This window comes from Canis lupus, chromosome 16, assembly GCF_003254725.2.
Source record: "Canis lupus dingo isolate Sandy chromosome 16, ASM325472v2, whole genome shotgun sequence".
NCBI lineage: Eukaryota > Metazoa > Chordata > Mammalia > Carnivora > Canidae > Canis > Canis lupus.
The window spans coordinates 2,315,001-2,336,669 of record NC_064258.1 but is presented as its reverse complement, the minus strand read 5'-3'; the positions used below and the strand labels follow the sequence as shown (position 1 = coordinate 2,336,669).

At 41.9% G+C, this 21,669-nt stretch overlaps 1 protein-coding gene across 4 annotated transcripts in view; it reads left to right on the top strand.

Annotated features, from left to right (window-relative positions):
• Window positions 1-21,669, top strand: part of CNTNAP2 (contactin associated protein 2) — a 1,981,926-nt gene that overhangs the window by 1,772,287 nt on the left and 187,970 nt on the right. For all 4 annotated transcript variants that reach the window (XM_025433996.3, XM_035700120.2, XM_035700122.2 and 1 more), the window contains one exon: window positions 1,723-1,959. In XM_025433996.3, coding sequence (XP_025289781.1) covers window positions 1,723-1,959 — 237 coding nt within the window. The remainder of the gene's footprint in view (window positions 1-1,722; window positions 1,960-21,669) is intronic.

Genomic DNA, 21,669 nt, shown 5'->3' with positions numbered 1-21,669 from the left:
TGGTTGTTTTTAATAGCTGCTTCTGCCATCTACTATCCCATAGCTTTGACCCAAAAAGGCATTGGACTCCCTTCAATTAATCTTCTATGCAATTATTTTGTTTGATAATAAATAACAATCCCCGGAGAATCATCATTCAAAACCTGTGTACTGCTCAACGAGAGAATGCAAGGCTTGGGTTTATAAAGATAGCCATTTCACAGCTGAGGATTTACACACATAAGCAAATGAATCCATCTCTGCAACTAAAGCCTTTGATCCACTAGCCCTGTCTTATGAGTCTGCTCGATTCTGTGCTTTTTCTCAACGTACCCAAACAAGTGATGAGAATCAATCCCCAGCTACCAGTCTCACCCAAACACTGACAATCCTATTGACCCCTCCGTCTTTAAAGACGTCCAAACCTGTGTCTTGAAAAACACGTACATTGATGAGGCCCCTGACCCTGAAGTCCTTCTGTATTAAATGGCCAACACAGGGTAGAGTTTGACACCCTACACTCGAAAATAAGAGCTAACGCAACTTTGCCACTTTGGAGCTATGACTCCTTGAGTAAACCTCTGAGCTTCCCTGAGCCTCAGCCTCCTCATCTGTACAATGGGGATAATTATGAGGATGCCTGCCTCACCAGGCTGTTGTGAGAATCGGGTGATAACATTTAAGGAAGGCACTCAGTGGAGTACCTACTACATAGCATGCCAAATGCATTTAAAAAAATAATAACTTGTATTAACAGCATTTTTTCCTAGATCCCCAGTAGATATTTCTTTCGGTAATTCAAACTACACATTTTAATTTAATTTCCAGAAAAGTTTGTTAATCTAACATGCAGACATGTATATAAACTTGAGTTCCTCCTTCTCTACCAGCTGCCTTAAAAAAAAATCGTAGCCAAGGTTATTACAGACAGAATTAAATTCACTTGTGATATAATGCTCCAATGACTCTTTCTTGTGAGATTTATTAGGAATATTTTAATAATCTTCATGCTCATGAACCTCTGCCTAACTCTGTAACTTCGAAAATCACAGTGAACTTGCTCTTTGTCCTGTATGTCTTGCCATGGCATTTAGACAAAAAGCAATGACATCTAACCTGACCTGGTAATCAATGTGGTGTGGCTGACTCTTGTGTAAAATTATCAATTCCAACTTCTGACCACCCTGGACGAGAAGCTTGGGAACCTTTCCTGTGAACTTCAAAGCGAAGTGTTTCCTAAGACAAGAACCAGGACATGCAGTCACATTTCAAATGGATTTATGCCTTCCAACTAATTGACTTGTTAACTATGCTAATATATTCATATTTCTCTGCCTTTTTTATATTTCTTTCCATAGATAATGCTATGGAAGTGAATGCCATGGGATTAAAGAACAAACAAACAAACAAAAAAAACCATAGAGATTTCTATAAACTTCTTTAGGAAGCCAGATTAGACTTCCAAAACAGCATATATAATTTTTGTGGATCTCCAAACATTTTATTTCTGTAGCAAATGTATGGCTTCTCCCAAGACAGCCTCCCTTAGTTAGACATTATGGCCAAAGGGGAGAAAGCTTGGAGCTTCTCTATCAGGCAGGGCCAGCTCCAAAGCGACAGGGCTGATTGCCCTTAGTGGCCCCCTGCCAGACCTGCCGCCAGTGGTCTGGGGGGTGATGGACGAGCACAGGGGCTGCAGCAGAGGTCCCTCCGTCTGAGTCCCGTGCCTTCTGTCGTTTGCAGGTGGTGCTGGGGGCCAGCAGGGCTTCCTGGGCTGCATCCGCTCCCTGCGGATGAACGGGGTGACACTGGACCTGGAGGAAAGAGCCAAGGTCACATCCGGCTTCAAGTCTGGGTGCTCGGGCCACTGCACCAGCTACGGCGCCAACTGTGAGAACGGCGGCAGGTGTCTAGAGAAGTACCACGGCTACTCCTGTGACTGCTCCCACACGGCCTACGACGGCACGTTTTGCAACAAGGGTAAGAAAGAGCCCATTTCTGTGGTGTTCTTGTACCTCCTTTGAAGCCTCAGTCGTCCACATCGGGATTTTTGTTGTTGTTGTTGTTGTGCACGCTGCACTCTATTCTGAGAGTAGGGTATTCGGGATTCTTCTCCCACCTTACGGAGGAAGTCTCCTAAATCATCCCCTGATCTCTGTCATTCACTTAAGATGAGAGATGCTCCGCATGTGTGTGTGTGGAGTCTCACTCAAATGCCAGATGACTGTGTGCTGCTAGAACCTTCCAAAGCACATAGCTGCATCACACCCTCATGGTCCATGGCAGAGCTCAGGGAGGTCAAGGGCAGGTCAGAGGGCTTGCAGGTTGACCGATGGGTTCCTGCAGTGGATGATGAGTCAGGGCAGCCCGCAGTCTGGATGCTCCCCCATCCCCCGCCAGCCCCTGGCTGCTGAGAGATGTGGTTCCAGCCAGACTCACAAGGAAACCTGTCCAGCCAGTTGTTGTCACTATCATTATTATTATTATTATTATTATCCTTACGCAGGATGCCTCTGTGAGTGGTTCTCAGCCTCAGCCAAACTGCAGGAATCGTGAGATAACACATCAGTCGGCTTAGAGCACCTGTTATTAGTGCATTATTTCAGGCTCGAATGGGTCCTTTAATCCCTAATGAATTCTGTGAAGCCAATCAGCAGGCTACGGGAGCCCAATGCATATGCATATTGTCATTCAAAACACACCTTGTGATCCCGCATGACTGGAAGAAATGCACTCAACTGGTGTGTGGCTTCATTTCCCACATGTAAACAAGAGGGATGGAGCGTGGCCGAGCGGTACCTTCTCTAAGCTACCACCCAAATGCACATAAATCACTCTTCTCCTTCCAAATGAATGTATAGTATTTGGGTAAAGTTTCCTGTAAATGGTTGGTGTATCTCTTAATAACAAGCTTTACATAAGTAGCCTATTCATACCCTCGTGAATACATGGAGGGTGGTTTATGCTGGCATTATTCACACAATATGCCACACAGAAGGAGGAATTGTTCTGTAACATTCTCTGTACATCCAGGCTACTGTCTGGTGGTGCTGCAGTATGAGCATACAAATGAGGTCAGGCAGATTTTGAAGAATGAGCACGAGACAACAACAGAGATGGAAAGGAATACCATTGCTGAATAATACCGTACCACATTAACTGTGCTATTACAGGACATTTTTCTGCTCGGAACAACGTGGTTCCATGATTTTCCTGTGGCACACAATGGGATGGGTTTGCAGGACACATTAATTTTGCACTTGTAGAAATGACAGCCCTGCAATTACCACTCATTGTACTTGATGCTAATTTAATGCAGTCATCCCATCGCCAAAGTGATGTCTGAACGCGATCGAGTAAGTCCTAATGCCTGAGAGATTCCACTACGTAAGTACTAATCTAAAGAAAATCATGATCCTCTGATTTTTGGAGAGTTAAGTTAACCATACTGGCACGTACAAAACTTTTGCATGTTAGTAGGCAATATTCCACAAATAGAAAGGCAGGGGTACACACGCTTCAGCCTAGCCGATGTGAGAGATAGAGTTAAATGAAGCTTGTGTGTTTCCCTTGACATTATTTCAAAAGCCACCTAAATATTCTCTTAATATCTGTTTCCAGTAACACGTTTACATTTGACTCAACCCGTGGCTTTACCAAAACTAAAATTAAAAACTGCAGTACATATTTGGAAAGTATTCAATGGGCATCCTTTGGAGTCAACACAAGTCGCCTCTTGACTTGGGGAGAATGATGGTAGTTCTGGTTGAAAGGAATCCTGAAGCTATCTAGGAAAGCTTCGTCTGCAAGCTCTTTCGTGGGCCAGGGGTCTGCCCTGGGAGGCCTCCAGCCAGGTGCCCCCTCTGTTTTGGGTTTCCTCTCCCAGGGAGACTTGAACTGCATAGGAGCTCCTGTGACAATAGCCTCCTAGTGGGGCTGCAGCCCAAAAATCCAACTTCTGAAAAGAGTGGCCACAGTCATCTGCCAAAGAAGTTCATGAAAATCCTTCATGGGTTGTCCTTTGATAGTCCAGGCCTGTGCTTGTGGATGTGGAAAGTGTTCACGGCATTTAACTAAGTGAGTAAAGCAGTAAAGTAATGCTATACCATGAGCACCCTGACTACATGTTCACACAAAATCAGACACACGTGCGCACACATGCATACACATATGAGGTCAGCAAACCGTGAGAAAAATGCAACTAAGTATTGACTGCCATTATTTTTAGGGGAAGTTTAAAACCCCAGTATTTACTTTCATTTCTCTTTTGCATATTTTCTTCTCTTTATACAATTATGCATTACTTCTAACTTCCTCATTTGTTCCTCTTTCGGGGAAGAACAGTCCTAAGAGGCAGAGTTCTTAACCCTGGCATTCAAGGATCAACTGTTTCTGCTTAGAAAACACATAGTTATGAACCAGAGATCGTATGCCACCTGACTGTACTATCTGGAATGGAGTGGCATCTCGGGTGAAAATTGCATAAAATTAAATTAGCCTCGAAAAATCCATCTCTCTGCATTTAACAGAGCCTAATTTTTCATCCTTCCTGTGGGCACTAGAGCAGGGATGGCCTTGTTGGGGCCAAGTTGTATGAAAATAAAAACCTTGAGATGTTTGCGTCGCACTCAGCCACATGCAAGATGCACACTAAGACAGGCAAGGACCAGGGGTAGCCCAAGGTGGCAGATCAACCCAGGGTCTCCCCTGATATTAGGTGGTCAGAGGGTTGATGGCAAATGGCTCACACTGTTTAAATTCTCTGTTTCTCTCTTTCCCTCTCCCCTTTGTCTCTCTGTCCCCACCACCTCCATCTCCATCTGTCTCCCCCACGTCCCAGGAGCACACTCTGTCACAACATCCATCTCTGTCTCTATCCATACACACTCCTTATCTACTTTCCCTATTTCTCTCTCTCGAATGAATATATGGTTGCATTTGTAAATCAAATTACCATGTGCTGCCACTTCATTAAGCTCAGGAGGACAGGGTTGGACTCAAACAGTTTCCACCTGATGAGTCTCTTTTGCTTCATAGAGGATGCACTTTTACTCACCATCCCCTGTCAGCAAATCTACATGTGCGAGAAACATCTTTCTGCCTTCCTCTAGCCTCTCATCGAGGAAGCTGCCGTGGACTTTCTTTAAATGAATCTATAGAAGTTTGATCGCCAGCTCAGGCATTAGCTCTCCCAGGGCTCCCTGCACATTGATAGGCATGCTGGTTGGGGGAGTTCATGTTTTTCAAGGAACACAAGGGGCAGCTGGGAAACCTATGGCCAGACCATAGATCCAGTCATGTCCTCTGTCCAGAGAAGCCCACCGTGGCCCATCTTCTCACAGAGTCCACCACCCAGTAGTGATTAATTCAACTGATACAGCTCCATCACACAGCAGAATTCCCTGGCAGCCCATTGGCTGAGGCTGTGGAAGCATCTAGAAACACAGCACCACCCTGGTCTACATGGAAGGCTCAGCCATGGGTCTGGTGTGTCATTCCCAGGATTAGTGGAGACCTACACTGGGGACCTACACTGGGGACCCATTCCTTCTTAGCTGGACAAACCCCAAAACACTGGAAAATGTTACAACTATCCACCTCATTTTTATTTCTAGGCAGAAATAAGCAACATAATCAGAAGCAAACTCTCTCTGTAACTTCTCTGTGTTTTTAAGCAAGAGGCAAAATTAAGACCTATAGTGGCTACAACAGTTTGTGTGTTTGATTTTTGTAATTAAATGCCAACATGGTTAAATAAGTATCCACCTCCCCCAAATTCATGTCCACCCAGAACCTTAGAATGTGATCCTGTTTGGAAACATGGTCTTTGCAGTTGTAATTAAGGCGAGGTCATACTGGATTAGAATGGACCCTAAATCCAATGACAGTGTCCTTCCAAGACAAGGCCAGGACACAGATAGACACACAGTCACACACCAGGAGAAGGCTGCATGAAGCTGGAGACAGAGACTGAAGTGGTGCCACCATAAGCCAAGGAATGCTTGGGCCACCAGAACTTGGAAGAGGCCAAGAGGGACCCTCCTCTAGGGCTTTCAGAAGAAGTGTAGCCCTGATAACACTTTAGTTTTCAACATCCACCCCAAAACTGTAAGAGAATACATTTTTGTTGCCTTAAGCCACTCAATTTGTGGTACGTTGCAAAGGTGGCCACCGGAAATGAATGCAAGTGCTAGTAAAAATCTTCAGTGCTTCTTAATTCCTGCATGGTAACAGTGAAGACTGCTGACATGCTGGTTGAGGACTTATCATGTGCCGGACAATGTGCTAAGCTCTGTAATTGTGTTAACGTCACCTACTGTCCTACTGTCATGACAACCCTATGGGCTGCATAACTATTATTATCATTCCCATTTTACAGGAAACAGACATAAAATGTGTGTGGCAACTTGGCCAGTGCTCACATACCAGTCAGTAGGAGGCCTGGGATTTGTATGCAGGCAGACTGATGGAAAACTCATGGTCTTCACCACTGGGTAGTACTGCTCCTCGCCAAGGCTTGGTCCTTCATGTAGACTGATACAAAACTGAAAACAGAACCCCTTGCCTTAAAGCTCTTTAGTTACTCCAATTCAGTAAAATAGCAGAATTTTATTGGATGCAGAAATAATCAGAAAAATTTTTCAGGATACAAAATCTGAACAAAGACTTTCCCACTCCTTACGCGGAGGGGTTGGAACATCTAGGTGTGTTCTGTATTTATGTATTGATTCATTTCTTTAGCAAACATTCAGCGAATACCTAATGTGCCTGAAAGTCTTGAACGTGTAGTTGGAATCTGACTGTGTTGAAATTTTCAAAACATTCCAGTGGCTTATTGCTACAAAATCAGGGAAATCAACAGTATATGAAAGGAATGGATGTGAATTAGCTGTCACCCAGGCTGCTGCAAACACTTCTTCATTATGATCCTTCACTGCACTGAGTTTAGCAGGAACTTATCATCACAAAGCACAAAAATATCCCCTAATTCACTCATCTGCACTTTTTTTCCTATAAAAGTGTTCATGTTCATCTGCCAAACCAAAATTACAGTTGAAAAAATACGTATCTTTAAATAGTCGGAGGCCGCTTTCTGAATTTAGGGCATTCTGTTTGCTTCTCGAACATCCATTGTGTTTGTTGCTCAGGTAAAGGCCAAAAGAGAGGGAGCAAGGTCCCAGAACTGTGCAGAGCACCTGAGTGGTGGACACATGGCACATGGCACCACCATCATTAAAGTCGCTCGAGGACACAGGGCCTCGCCATGGGCCAGGGAAGTCTCCTACTCTCCGACGAGTCTCTTGACACTGATGAACAGTTTATGATCTGTATTATTAATGTGGTAGAAGAATCTGGTCATGGCCAACTCAATCTCTACACAGAAAATGGTTGATAGACTTGGGTTCAAGTGTGTAGGTTTGAATCCAGCTTCCTCACTTGCAGGTTCTGTAACCTTGAGCAAATTGTTTAACTCCACTTGGCCTCATCTTCAGAATTATGTAATACTCACTTTTTTATAAATATTTACTTATTTGAGAGACAGAGATCATGCGCAAGTCAAGATAGGGGCAGGGGAAAGAGAGAGAATCTCAAGCAGACTCCCCACTGAGCATGGAGCCTGATACGGGGCTCAATTTCATGACTCTGAGATGATGACCTGAGCCGAAATCAGTCAAGATGCTTATCCGACTGAGCCACCCAGGCACTCCCAAAATACCCGCTTCTTAATTCCATCATGAGAATCACATGGAATGGTAGGAGTGAAATTCCACAAAGAGAGCCTGGCACACCAGTCCAATGGCAGGTGTCACTGTTCATCATCAGCACTGCTTCCTTTTTTGTTGATGTTTTTGTTTTTTACTTTGAGTCGTGTCATTCTTTAATCCTTCCCTGAAAGCTTCAAATGTCAGAAGCCTAACTGGCATCATTTCAGTTACCTCTGAGTCCTGGGTTGTAGCTTTGCTACATCAGGAACAATGGTAGTGTCATAAAATGTCAGTTCTACTTGATTATGGTCACAGAAATAGTATTCTGAAGGTGAAAATGTAGTGCCCAACGCCGAAATCCTAATGGACTAGAATATGCAGAGATTCTGGAAGGTGAAATTGGAGGCAACCATCTCTGCATCCCAAGGCTCATGTCTGGTTGTGCAGTTCCTGATGCAAATTACCCACCCCTCCCAAGACCCAGTGTGGGTCACCTTACTGATGGCTGCGTCTCTTCACAATACAAAGCCCTTCTGGTACCAGGAGAGCACAAAAGGAGTTCAAGATTCCATTTTGCTGGAAGGAGACCTCAGACACAAGTCCAAGGCAGATCTCTAGAAGAGAGAAGATTTCCATTGTGCCTCCTCCAGGACGGTTTCTTCGAGGGTGGGAGGAGGTGGCTTTGCCCAAAGTGCTCTGAAGGTAGCACAAATCCTGCATCTCCCTGACTCCAGGTGTGGCACAGGGAGCTGAGTAAATCCATGGCTTGTCTTTTTAGAGCAGATTGGAAGATATGGGGTAGGAGGTGGGGGGAGGGACTCATTAATAAAAAATACTATAAACAAGTGGAAGAGAAAAAGAAGAGAAATATTGGAATTATGAACCCTGTAGTCTCATCCGTGTGTGGAACCAGGGTAAGCTGTTGGGAACAAGGACCATGTTTTCTCAGGCCTACCCACCCAGTCTTACTCCCAGCCTGAGGAGAGTTTCAAACCAGCAGAGAGAGATGACTTTTATAGGCTTCTTTCTCATTTCCAGTTTGAATAGGAGGCTTTGTAGGTTTGGATGAAGGCCCAAAGGAACAAGAATAGAATTCTTTTTCCTTTTCCTCTTAATGTGTTATTCAAGAAAGGAAACTATCCCTTCTCTGTATTTATGTTTCTTAAAACGTCAAATCTTAAGAGGCAACTTAAAAATACCATGGAAACATATGAAGATTATCTACTTAAATGTTTTAAGAAAAAAAGAAGAAGAAAAAGGTAAAAAAAAAAAATGCTTATGGACAAAACCTTATAAATACTTAGGGATCAAAGAAAATACTTTAGACTTGATTCCAAATGGCCAGAGCTAGAGAGATAGCTGATACATCATTACAGAATTTCATGGTGGTAAAAGAACATTTCCCCTGACCTGAGTTTCTTTGTGGGGTCCCAGGTATAAAGAAAAACCTGGTCAATTAACTCCTCCTGAGGAAAGGACTTAAAAATTCAGTGGCGGCAGCCGGGTGGCTCAGTGGTTTAGCGCCACATTCAGCCCACGGCTATCCTGAAGACCTGGGATCGAGTCCCATATCGGGCTCCCTGCATGGAGCCTGCTTCTCCCTCTGCTTGTGTCTCTGCCTCTCTCTCTGCATCTCTCTGTGTCTCTCATGGATAAATAAATAAAATCTTTTAAAAAATAACAAAAATTAAAATTCAATGGGTAAAGCAAGCCCCTTCTAAAACACTAAACATTATAGAGAACACAGTTTTTAGGTTTTTTTTTAATTCCAGTGTAGTTGACATACAGTATTATATTAGTTTCAGGTGTACAATATAGTGACTCAACACTTCTATATGTACCTCAGTGCTCATCATGGCAAGTATTCTCTTAATCCCCTCCACTCGCCCCCCGCCCCCCGCCCCGGCAACCACCTGTTGTTCTCTAGAGTTAAGAGTCTATTTTTTGGTTTATGTTTTTTCTTTTGTTTGTTTGTTTTGTTTCTTAAATTTCACATATGAGTGAAGACATATGGTATTTGTCTTTCTCTGACAGACTTACTTCACTTAGCATAATACTCTCTAGCTCCACACATGTTTTTGCAAATGGCAAGATTTCATTCTTTTTTATGGATGAATAATAGTCCAGTGTGTGTGTGTGTGGGGGGGGTGTACACAGAGATATCTGTATATAGGGATGCATATATCCTTTTGAATCAGTATTTTCGTATTCTTTGGGTAAATATCCAGTAGTGCAATTACTGGGTCATTAAGGTAGTTCCATTTTCAGTTTGTTGTTTCTTGAGTTGTTGATGTTAGCCATTCTGACAGGTGCAAGGTTATATCTCACTGTGGTTTTGATTTGCATTTCCCTGATGATCTCACACCATGCACAAAAATAAATTTGAAATGGATTAAGGACCTAAAGGTCCTGAAACCATAAAAATCCTCTAAGAGAGCGCAGGCAGTCATTTCTCTAACATCATCCATACATTTTTGTAGATCTGTCTCCTGAGGCAAGGGAAATAAAAGCAAAAATAAACTATTGAGACTACATCAAAATAAAAAGCTTCTGGACGGCAGATCGACAATCAACAAAAGTAAACAACCTACAGAATGGGAGCAGATATTTGCAAATGACATGTCCAATACAGGGTTAGTGCCTAAAATACATTTAAAAACTTCTACAACTCACCATCAAAAAAACAAATAACCCAATTTAAAAATGGGTAGAAGACATGAACAGACATTTCTCGATAGAAGACACACAGAGTTTGTGATACCCAACAGACTCATGAGAACACAGTTTTTGGACTTGGCTTTAGGTATTGAATGAATAACATTTTTTCAGATTTGTGCCATTTTCTAATGCCCTGGGACCTTTTTGGATATAACTGATTTTTCCGTGTGTGTTGTCAAATGCTTTTATTCTCCATTCTTCAGCAATAATCAGAACTCTAAATAATGTGAAGTTTACAAAACTATCACTTCCTACGTATTAGCTTCAGGATTTCAGCTGAAACGCTGTACATTTCTTTCATGAACCTCAGAGGAACCAATCTAATAGTTTGTTTACGGGGTTTTGCTTCTAAATCACTCATGTTTTTGGCTCTCCTACAAGCAGGTCCACTCACCAACACCCACATTTTCCTTGAGCACTTCACATCTGCAGGGCATAAAAATCTGTTCCTGACAGGCAGTTTCTCCACTCCACAACCTTTTTGTGTGTTCATTATTTCCAACGGGCAGCTCTGGCCTTAACAATTGAACTCATTCTAGGCATCCTTTGGCTGGTGGAAATTTACTCTCTTAAATGATCAAGCCCATAGTGGGGGGTGTTGAACTAACCTGTTAAATGCTTTTAATTGACTCATCTTCTCCATCAGCCTGGATTTGACCTCATTCACATATCTATACCTTTATCAATTGTACTTGATTATAGTCATGGTTGATTTAGGTAAATGGATATTTTACTGTTTTTCCTCCCATTGAGACCAAAAACTCAAGAAATGGACACTACTAGGGCCATCTGAGCTCTCTGAGGCATCCCTTGCTTGACATCTTAAATGTATTATCTGAACTTGGCCTGACAGTATTTTCTAGCTGACTCTTTCAAGTGATGACCTCACTAAATACAAGGTGGCTTCTAAACTTCCATAAGGCAAAGATTCTCAATAGATTGAGTTATTGTACTAAAATGTTACTTATCTATGTGCTGTATGACTGAGGTAGTGTGAAGTAGCTTGATCATTAATAATTTCTTCACGTGCACTGAGCATAAGTTTAGTGCAATATAGAAACACTTACTGCAAGCCTGCTATGTGGGAAGCAGGGGGCTGATGGAGATGAATGAGACCAGGCTTGGAATGAAGTAGAAGTGAAAGACCCAACTAAAATACACAGGGAAAGTGGAACAGAAAGTGCTCAGTAAAACCTACAAATGCAACCAACCCATTCTGAAGGTTTTAATGGTAAAGCCACTTTGCAAGTCCCATCGGCATGGCTGATAGAGTGGTAGGCCACACCTAATTCTGGGAGCAGGAGCTTGATTAGGGAAGAAGACGCTTTAAAAGATATTTGTCATGAATGACTCCCCAGTCTAAGGATTTAAGAAGCCCCATGAACCTCAACCATGACAAAAAAATAAAAGCCACTTAAAGATATATTATTAAAACCTAAAGAATTCTAAAACATTTAAAAGAGAATTTGAAAAATATTCCATTTAAAATTTTTGGTCTCTGAAATAATATGGCTGATATTTATAAGAAATGTTAACTTCCTATTAATGTTACAAAACGTGATTGGACAAAATATTTTAGGATTCAGGTCATTTTAACTCTTTCCATTTAGGCCCCACCAGCCAATGACATTTTGTGAGGTTTTGCTTTCTTTAGTTTTTAATTCAGTTATCAATTTAATAATTTATCTTTAAGTGGCTTTTATTTTTCTCATGCTTGAGGTTCATTTAATTAGTATCAATAGGGAACTGTAAAAATGAGCTAAACAGCTTAACAAAGAAGATATACAGATGGCAAATAAAGTATATGAAAAGATACTCCACATCATATACATTGGGGAAATCCATATTGAAACGAGATACCTCTGGACATTTAGTAGAATGGCCAAAAATCCAGAACACTGACAACACCAAATGCTGGTGAGGATGTGAAGCAACAGGAATTCTCATTCATCGCTGGTAGGAATGCAAAGTGGTGCAGTCGCTTTGGAAGACAGTTTGGTGGTTTCTTAGAAAACTAAACATATTTTTACCATAAGATCCACCAATCATGCTCCCAGGTATTTACCCAAAGGAACTGAAAACTTGATGCTCACACAAAAACCTGCCCATGGATGTTTATAGCACCTTTATTCATAATTGCCAAAACCTGGAAGCAACCAAGATATCCTTCAGTAGGTAAATGAACAAATAAACTGGTACATCCAGATAGTGGAATATGATTCAGCATTAAAAAGAAATGAGTTACCAAGTTATGAAAAGACACAGAAGAAACTTAAAGGCATATTCCAAAGTGGAAAAAAATACAATCTGAAAAGGCTGCTTACGGTATGACTCCAGTTACGTGACATTTTAGAAAAGACAAAACTATGGAAACAGTAAAAAGATCAGTGGTTGCCAGGGGTTGTGGGGGGGGGGGATGGGTAATGAATAAACAAAGCACAGAGGGTTTTTAGGGCAGTGAAAATACCCTGCATGATGCTGTGATAATGGACACATGTCATTATACATTTGCCCAAACCCATAGAATGTACAACACCAAGCGTGAACCCCAATGTCAACTGTAGATTTTGGGTGATGATGATGTCTTGGTGTGAGTTCATTGATTGTAATTAATGTACCACTCTGGTGGGGGATGTTAACAGTGGGGAAGGCTATATATAAGTAGGTAGGCAGGTGGTATATGGGAATTTTGATACCTTTTTCTCAACATTGCTGTGAACCTAAAACTTTTCTTCATAAAAAAAGGCTTTAAAAAGAGAATAGGATGTTTTTTTTCCATTTTTCAATATCATGTTCTCATGCTCTCAGATTTTTCCCTCACCCCCACTTCCCGAGAGGGATATATGTGTCTAATGAATGGTAAACCCCTTTTCTGTATTTCTACTTTAAATAGACCCCTTTAAAGAGATCACTGTAGGGTTCCCTGGGTGACTCAGCGGTTTAGCGTCTGCCTTCAGCCCAGGGCGTGATCCTGGAGACCCGGGATCGAGTCCCACATCGGGTTCCCTGCATGGAGCCTGCTTCTCCCTCTGCCTGTGTCTCTGCCTCTCTCTCTCTCTCTCTCTCTCTCTCTCTCTGCCTCATGAATAAATAAATAAAATCTTTTAAAAATAAATAAATGAAGAGACCACTGTCAAAGACGGATCAGGAGGTTGATGTGTAAATAACACTCTATCCCTGTTCTTTTGTTTAAAGGGGTTTTCTAAGATCTCTGTTAACTTCAACTCTCTCACATTTTATTTTAAATATTCTAATGTTCAGATTTGACTAATGCAAGCTTGCCTCCTTTTGACTTGTACAAAGGACTCACCATTTTCTGCATCCACGGCAAATTTTACTCCTGTGTTACTCCCCAAGTAAGAAGGCCAAGTGTAGCTTACAGTAGGATCCCCATGCAGGGCTCTTTGTGAATCACTCTCTGCGACCCTCATGGCACCAAAATATTCTTTCAAATCTCTGTTCCATTAACCCTATTCGCACCACCAACACTTTTCTAAGCTAATGTTGTTGTTGTTGTTGTTTTTTTAAGGAATCTGTACTTTTTTTTTTTTTTTTTACTCTTTCCTGGTTAAAGAGGGGGAAACTAACATTACTTAGGACAGTGGAGCAAGATTACTTTGAAATCCAGTTTCAACATTATTGGAAACAAATTGGACTCTCCTACCACTCTCTTGGCATTTAATTCTTGTAAATTGCATTAATTATATAAAATATATTATTCACAGGACTGTGAGGATCAAATGAAGTGCTTTATGTAAAAGTACTTTGGAAATCATGGATATTATAAAAATGTAAATTATTAGTAAGGTTATTCATCACTACGTGAGAGACCCTGGTGTTGAGGGTCTCTTTGGCAAAAGGCCTGGAAGGTGTAATGGGTTGCCATTCAAAGGCCACCAGGAACCCCTGTATTGGGACATTGGTGGTGTCACGGGATTGAGGGCAGAGAGCCACACCTTCCACCTGTTTACATTACTGCCTGCCCATGGCTCTGCATGACAGTGACACACATTATCTGGGAAGTGCAGAGATGACAAGGCTCAACAGACTTGAGGCCTCAGAGTTGGGCTCTTCCTTGGCCTGTGTTCGCTGTCCAGCACCGGAGTCCTGGTTAAATTCCTGTCTGTTCCACAGGATTGTCATGAATCATTTGACCTAGAACATCATCAAAGCAATGAGCACACTTGAGATTGAATAAGAATGGATCCTGAAGCCTCCTCTTGGGGTTATTATTGAGGTCTTTGGAGAAGAGTATTGGTTCCTTGAATCCTTACAGGATTTTAAAAAATTAAAAGTGACCGCTGTATTCTAGAAACCCCTTCTAAAGTTTTCCAGTGATTAACAACTCTCTCTGCCCCTCTGCCCCTTTATTAAGAATGACAACTCCAGTTCAGATGATGAGTCCAGGTACTTCTCATGTTTAATCAAATGTAACCTAAATATTTGCACAAATTCATTACCAGCCACTTCCTTGCTTTCAGGGTCAGAGATTAGAGAGATTATAAGTAAAATGCTTTCTAAAACTTTCTCATCGAAGTAATCTAGTTTAAATCCCTTTTAAATGGGTCTATGTTAGCCTGTTGACTTTTATAATTCCCTATAATGAAATCTTGTTAATTCAGTTAAAAATAAGTTAAGCCATGTGATTCAACCTAAAACAGTAGGACCCAGTTATAACTCAAACACATCGATAGTCCCCCTTCTCCCACTAAATAAGCAAAAATGTTATAATTCTGTGACTTTGTACAGTGTCCTACTGAATCATAAGCCACATGTGGTTATTGTAGCTCTCTATAGCATCTTTAAAAATATCGAGGACTATTTCAAAAAGTTTTATTTCTATCGCCATCATGAATTTGTCATTATTCAGACTTTAAGCTTTTGCCCTAACATTCAAATGTCACTGGGTTACTCACTTCAACACTTTCTTCAATTACTCACAAATTGTTAAGAGTTGGTGAAGCTCTTTTTGGCATAAAATCAAAGTATCTCGTGGTTGGAGGGGATATTACGTTCTATTCAACTGACATTTATTGGACACCTCGTTTTATGCCAGGCACTAAATTTAGTATGTTCCCATATTTCATCTTCTTTAATCATCACAGCAATTTTAAGATGTAGGTGTTAGTACTCCTATTTTTAAAAATGAAAAAGCTAAGGCTTCCAGAGATTAAGTTTATTATCTACAGTCACATGGCCAGTAAATGACAGACTGGGATTGGAAGTAGAGCACCCTGACTCCATATACACCAACGTAGTATCTTCCTTATAACACCCGTGGGACGGGAGCCAAGCTGTGCTTGACAGGACTCAGGACCACTTAATCAGCTCACTCAGCATATGGGATCTCTGACAACAGGAGATTTCCCTCATCCTGTACCATTGTCTCGACTAAGCATGGGAAGCATCTCTATGAAGACACAGTGGATGTCAGACTTGGGGTTCAAATCCCTATGACTTTATGAATTCTGGAACATTCGTGCACCTTCAGAATTCCCAACTCCAAGGAGAAAGCAAAAGCACCTAACCTGAAGCTTGATCAGAAGAGGTACTTAGTAGTGATAAATTATATACCCTACTCTTTCCTTTCCTAAAGCCTTAATGATATGCTCAGGGGACAAGGGTGACACATGATACTGGCCCATTTTCTAGTTACTGTTCTTCCAACACCCCAGAGAGCCTTAAAATAATCACAACTCTAAATAATACAAAGTCTACAAAACAATACTCTTTAGCTCTTCTCACATATTAGCTCCACGATTCAGCTGAAATTCCATACACTTCTCTTCTTCCGTGAACCTCACAAGAACCAGTCTAACAAATTGGCTTTTAAATGTCTTTTGCTTTTAAATGCCTCACGTTTTTGGCTCCCCTGCAAGCGTGTCTGTTCACCAACATCCCCACTGCCCTTGACTATTTCATCGTGTCTACAGGACATACTTCCCTTAGTAGATGTCCTGTGTAAGCTGCAAGCTAGTGGGTTCCATGGAGAGTAGTGACTATATCCTGCCCTATCTGTCTCTTTTTGTCATACCAACCTGATAGCCGAGCAAAAGGCCGAAGGCCCAAAAGTTCTGAATAATTTTTCCTCCTTTCTTTGCCTCATTTCCCAGGGCCTTTTCTGTGTCGTTGATCGAGGAAACACACACACACATACATACACACACTCATACATGCATCCATATACCCCAACATACACACAAATACACACGTGTGTACACGGACACACAGCACAGAGAAACAGGCCAGAGTTGGACTGGACCTGTGTATTTCTGACTATAAACTTAGGTTACAAGATAATATTTGTATCTTTAGGGCACCACCCACATATCATATCCATGATTTTGTGTTAATAGTGGTGAATACCTTTCTCTCCAAATACGTAAAGTGAGGAATGAGACAGGGACATGGAGAGCCTGACCAAAGAAATTCTTCTGACACGAGAGGCCACCCCAGATTGCTTTGTAACAAAGAAGGTGATTTGCAGGGTAAATACAGGGCGTGCCCTGTGAGTTTTCTTATTGATGAAATTCATGCTCAGAATTACTGCTGGGTGGCCACTCAAGGATCACAGTATCTCGGTCCTACTCTGGAGAGGGCACTGTAGGTGACTGAAATTCTAAACTCGAAACAAAACATGGGAATCACCAGAATAAATCTCAGCATCCATTTGTATAAGGAGATGGGAAGGTAGGCACATTTTGCCAGCTACAGCTGTCCCTCACGTCGTTGCTGTTGTTACAGAGAGGCGTCCAGGCGACAGCAATGAGCTTTCGGCCGCCCCGGCGTAGCCCAAGAGCCTTCGTCCCCACTGCTCAGGAATGCTCTGATCACAGCATGAGCTTCCCTTTCTCTGGCCAAAGAGTAATGTAAAAATTATAACACACATAAAATATTTAGCCTCTGGACCAGAGTAAGAGAATCCCTAAGCCAGGACACAACTAGCAAGCTTTCCAGAGTACATGTCTTAGGCCGTTCAGGCTGCTGTAACCAAATAGCACAGACAGGTGGCTTATAGACCACACAAATTTGTTTCTCAAAGTTCTGGAGGCTGGAAGTCCCAGACGAGGGAGACAGCATTGTTGTGTGAGGAGGTCTTGCAGGGTTTTTTTTTAAAAAAGACATCATTAATCCTGTTCGTGCAGGCTCCACCCTCATAATCTAATCACCTCCCAAAGGCCCCACCTTCTAACACGATCACTTTGGGTATCAGGATTCCAACATAGGAATTTGGGGGTGGGTACAAACATTCAGACCTTAGTAGTAGGCATTCTTTTCTATAAAAAAACAAATGGTACAAGTAAATACCTGCCACTGCCCAGTCTGTCTTCTTCGGATCGCTGACCCTTTCCCTACCCCAGCATGCACACACGCAAGTACACACACACACACACATGCTACAAAAGTAGCTCACAATCATTGCAATGGGAGGAGTCATTTTTAATTAAACTTTTAAAGCACCTGTGAGTTCAGGAGGAAAACACTGGAAACAAGTGGGAATAATTTAAGGAAGGAACAAGACCAGCCACTTTCCACCAAAAAAGGATTTTCTTTGAACTCCCTGACTTATCCGCCTTCTTTCTTGTAGCCTGATAGTCAACTTAGGAGAGCGTTGTCTGAGTGGGCAGGAGTGGGTCCTGAAGGATGTGAGCCCCTGAATGTGGGCTGGGTCGTTGAGGTCGAGTCCTCGTGGAATCAGGTGTAATTTAGGTGCAAAGAAGGCGTTGGACGCACTCTAGGGAGGCGGTTATGGTGAATTCTGGGACGACAGAGTTGAGGAGCTTTAGAGTCTGGATCGAGTCCGCATGGAGCCTGCTTCTCCCTCTGCCTGGGTCTCTGCCTCTCTCTCTCTCTCTCTCTCTCTCTCTGTCTCTATGAATAAATAAATAAAATCTTAAAAAAAAAAAAAAAGAAGAGTCTGGAAGGGACCTGCCAGGACGGTGAGGCAATCAAAGGTGCCCTTCCCCACTTCTTTCATGATCTTGCCCGAGGCCAGCCTTGCTCCGGCATAGAGAGAGAGGAAACGTATCCTTGCTCCTTCTGGCAATTTCCCTTGCTACTAAAATTCCGAATTCAGGCTAGCGCTATAATTTAGTTACATTACCAAATTAGTAATTTTTAGTTATTGATCCATGTTAGAATATTATACTATAGGAAAATGTATTCCAAGTTCCTAAAAATCAATTTATATTATTATAATGTGCTATGTATCATTATGATGAACATAGTATTAGCATATACAGCAAAAATATTTTTCCTTGAAACCACTTGGTCTTCACACCCATCATTTAAAAAGACTACTTAATATTCTATTCAGTAAGCTTACCAAAATTTATTTAACCTAAGTATCTCACAATAGGGAAATGGCAATTTCTATTTCTGCTCTTGAAACTGTTTCCAATTTTTTATTGTAAATAATACTGCAGTAAGTGTTTTTGTAAATGGCATTCCAGTATTTTACATTATTTACTTAGGATGAATTGCCACATGTGGAGAGGTAGAGTTAGAGGGTATGAAATGTTTATGGCTTTTCATCTGTGGAGCCAATCTGATTTCCCAAACGCAGTGCCAGCGAACATGTGAGAAAGCCTGGTGCTCTGAACACAATCAGCACTGTGTCCTTTTTTCCATTTTCTCATTGTTGTGAAGATAATAAGCCAAAAAATAGTTCTTTGTCATTTTAATTTGCACTTCTTTAATTACTGGAGAACAAAGAATTCAGTAGAAAGGTCTGGCAAGATGGATGTGCCTCTGAGAAAAGCCCAACAGAGGCTGCGAGGATACTGCACCAGCCCCACGTCTAAAACGGTGAAATCACCTTCCAGGTTCAAAAGTTTTGTCTGCTGATGGCCCAGAGTGGAGGGATGGGGATTCCAAATGCCACAAGCAGAGTTCTTAAGAGACTATATAAAAATGAACCTTTAGAGCTCAACTGGATATCGTCTATCAAAATGTAACCTCTGTGTATTCTATTTAATTCAGCAAATTACACTCAAGAAAACTATCCTAAAAAGAAAAAAAAAGAAAACCATCCTAGAGAAATACTAGTATTATCGAAATATATATTCACAAGAACAGCATCATGACATTTTTTGTGTGATAATTGCAAAGTAGGGGAAAAAAACTAAATATCCATCAATAAAGGGATTACTGTTGAATTGGAGTTCATAACCGTTAGGAAGAGTGAGTTGGATTTCAGAATCACATGAGAAAATATCCGTTATATTATTAAGCATAAATTAAAAAGCAGAATATGTAGAGTTTGATTGTTTTATATTAAAAATCCAGGCATGTTTGTGTGTGTAACAGTGTATACCACACACACATACATACACACACAAACGGGGTTGTTTTCAACATGAACAGTATCAAGACTGTGTACACAGCAAAATATACATATACTCCTTCCAGTCTTTTTCCAAGATTTTACAAACTCTTAGCACTGGTTACCTCCAGAGGTCATGTGATGTAACTGGGCACATTTTGTGATGTGAGTAGGACGATTTTGACATTTTACTCTATCAAAGTTTACTTTTTAAAAGAAGATTTTATTTACTTATTTGAGAGAGAGAGAGAGAGCACAAGTGGAGGGGCAGAGAGGGGGGAGAAGCAGGCTCTCCACTGAGCAGGGGGCCCCACATGCAGCTCGATCCCAGGACCTTGGGACCATGAACTGAGCCAAAGGCAGATGCTTAACCAGCTGAGCCACCCAGGTGCCCCTTACTTTTTTTTGCAATCATAAGCATGTGTGATGTTTGAAATCAAAAGTAGAATGAACAATTATGCCCCAAATCTCAGACGGTCCTCATTTCCTAATTTCTAATAAAGTAAGGGTTTGGTCACGTCACCTTTGCCCTATTATAGCAAACTGCAGTGAGATGAAACATTTTTCAATTTCTTTATTATTTGAACTCAATCTTTTATAAACTTTTAATTTATTCCCTTGAGCACATTACTTAGTGAGCTGTGTACTTATTAGGATATTGAAGTTTCCAAGTTCATATAAACATGACAGATCGCTCACACCTATTTGCTTTTGCTTCAACCTAAAATCTCTGGGGAAAGACTTTTTTTTTAAAGAACAAAGAGGACAGGAGAGGACAGCAGCTTTTAGAAAGACTAGAAGCAAATGGAGATACTTTGTAAACAAAAGAAAGCTAGAAAGCTGGTTGAGGGAGAAGATCCAGAGCTAGCAGGTTTGTGCTTCTGACCCCCTGAAAGGCTCAGAAATGGGAGGTCCCAGGTATCTCAGAAAGGTGGAGTTTAAAACAAGAGACTGGCTTCAAGTTTATACAAAGAAGGCAATCTTCCCACAGCTGCAGCTGGGCAACTGCCCCAAAGCCAAGCAGGACAGAAGACTGAAGGTCTGCTCTCTGGCGGGTCTGGATGCCAGGACAGTCCACATGGCCAATGATGGGAAGGCCATCATGATCTCATGGGAACTGAGCAAAAGTTTCCATACAGGCTTCTGGAATCCCGGTTGCAATTCCTTGACAAGAAGGCTGAAGGAGTCCACTCCGGGGAAGATGGTCATCCCCGGAGAGAAGGCCAGTGGATACAAATGGACCAGTCCTGTCACCAGACCCCACTGTGAAGACCACGCATTATCAAGCTTCACCTCACAGGCGTCACTGGTCATTTGACTCAAGCCTTTAATACAACAAAGACCAAAGGATTCCTTGTAACAGGAGATAACACTGAGAGAACAAACTTTCTGAAGATCCCCAAAACTGTCATTCATATTCTCTGTTCTAGTTCCCATTGCTCCATAAAAAAATGCTCCCAGAACTTTGTCATTTAAAATAACAGCAAACATTTTATTATCTTGAATGGTTTCCATGGATCAGGAATTTGGACAGGCTCTATGGGCAATTCTGGCTTTGAGGCTCTGAGGGAATTACAGCCAGGTGGCAGCCGGATCTGGAGGAGCCAGGATCTGGCCAGGCTTCTCTGTCTCTCCCCTCAGGTGGACCCAAGACCCTACCACATGGTCCCTCTACATCAGCTAGTGTGGCTTCTTCTGGTGGGCTGGCTTGGGGGCAGGTGGATACTTTCCTGGCCAATCACAGTTCTGATATGATGGCCCAGTTCCCCAGCAGGGATCATTGCCCTTTGTAACCTAGCCTGAAGGTCACACACATCATTTCTGCTACATCTGATTGGTGCAAGCGAGTCCCAAGGCTGCCCAGACTCTAGGGGAGGGAAATGAGAGCTGTTGTGGCAGCTATCTTTGGAAACAGACCACAGAGGTATAAGAAGATATTGC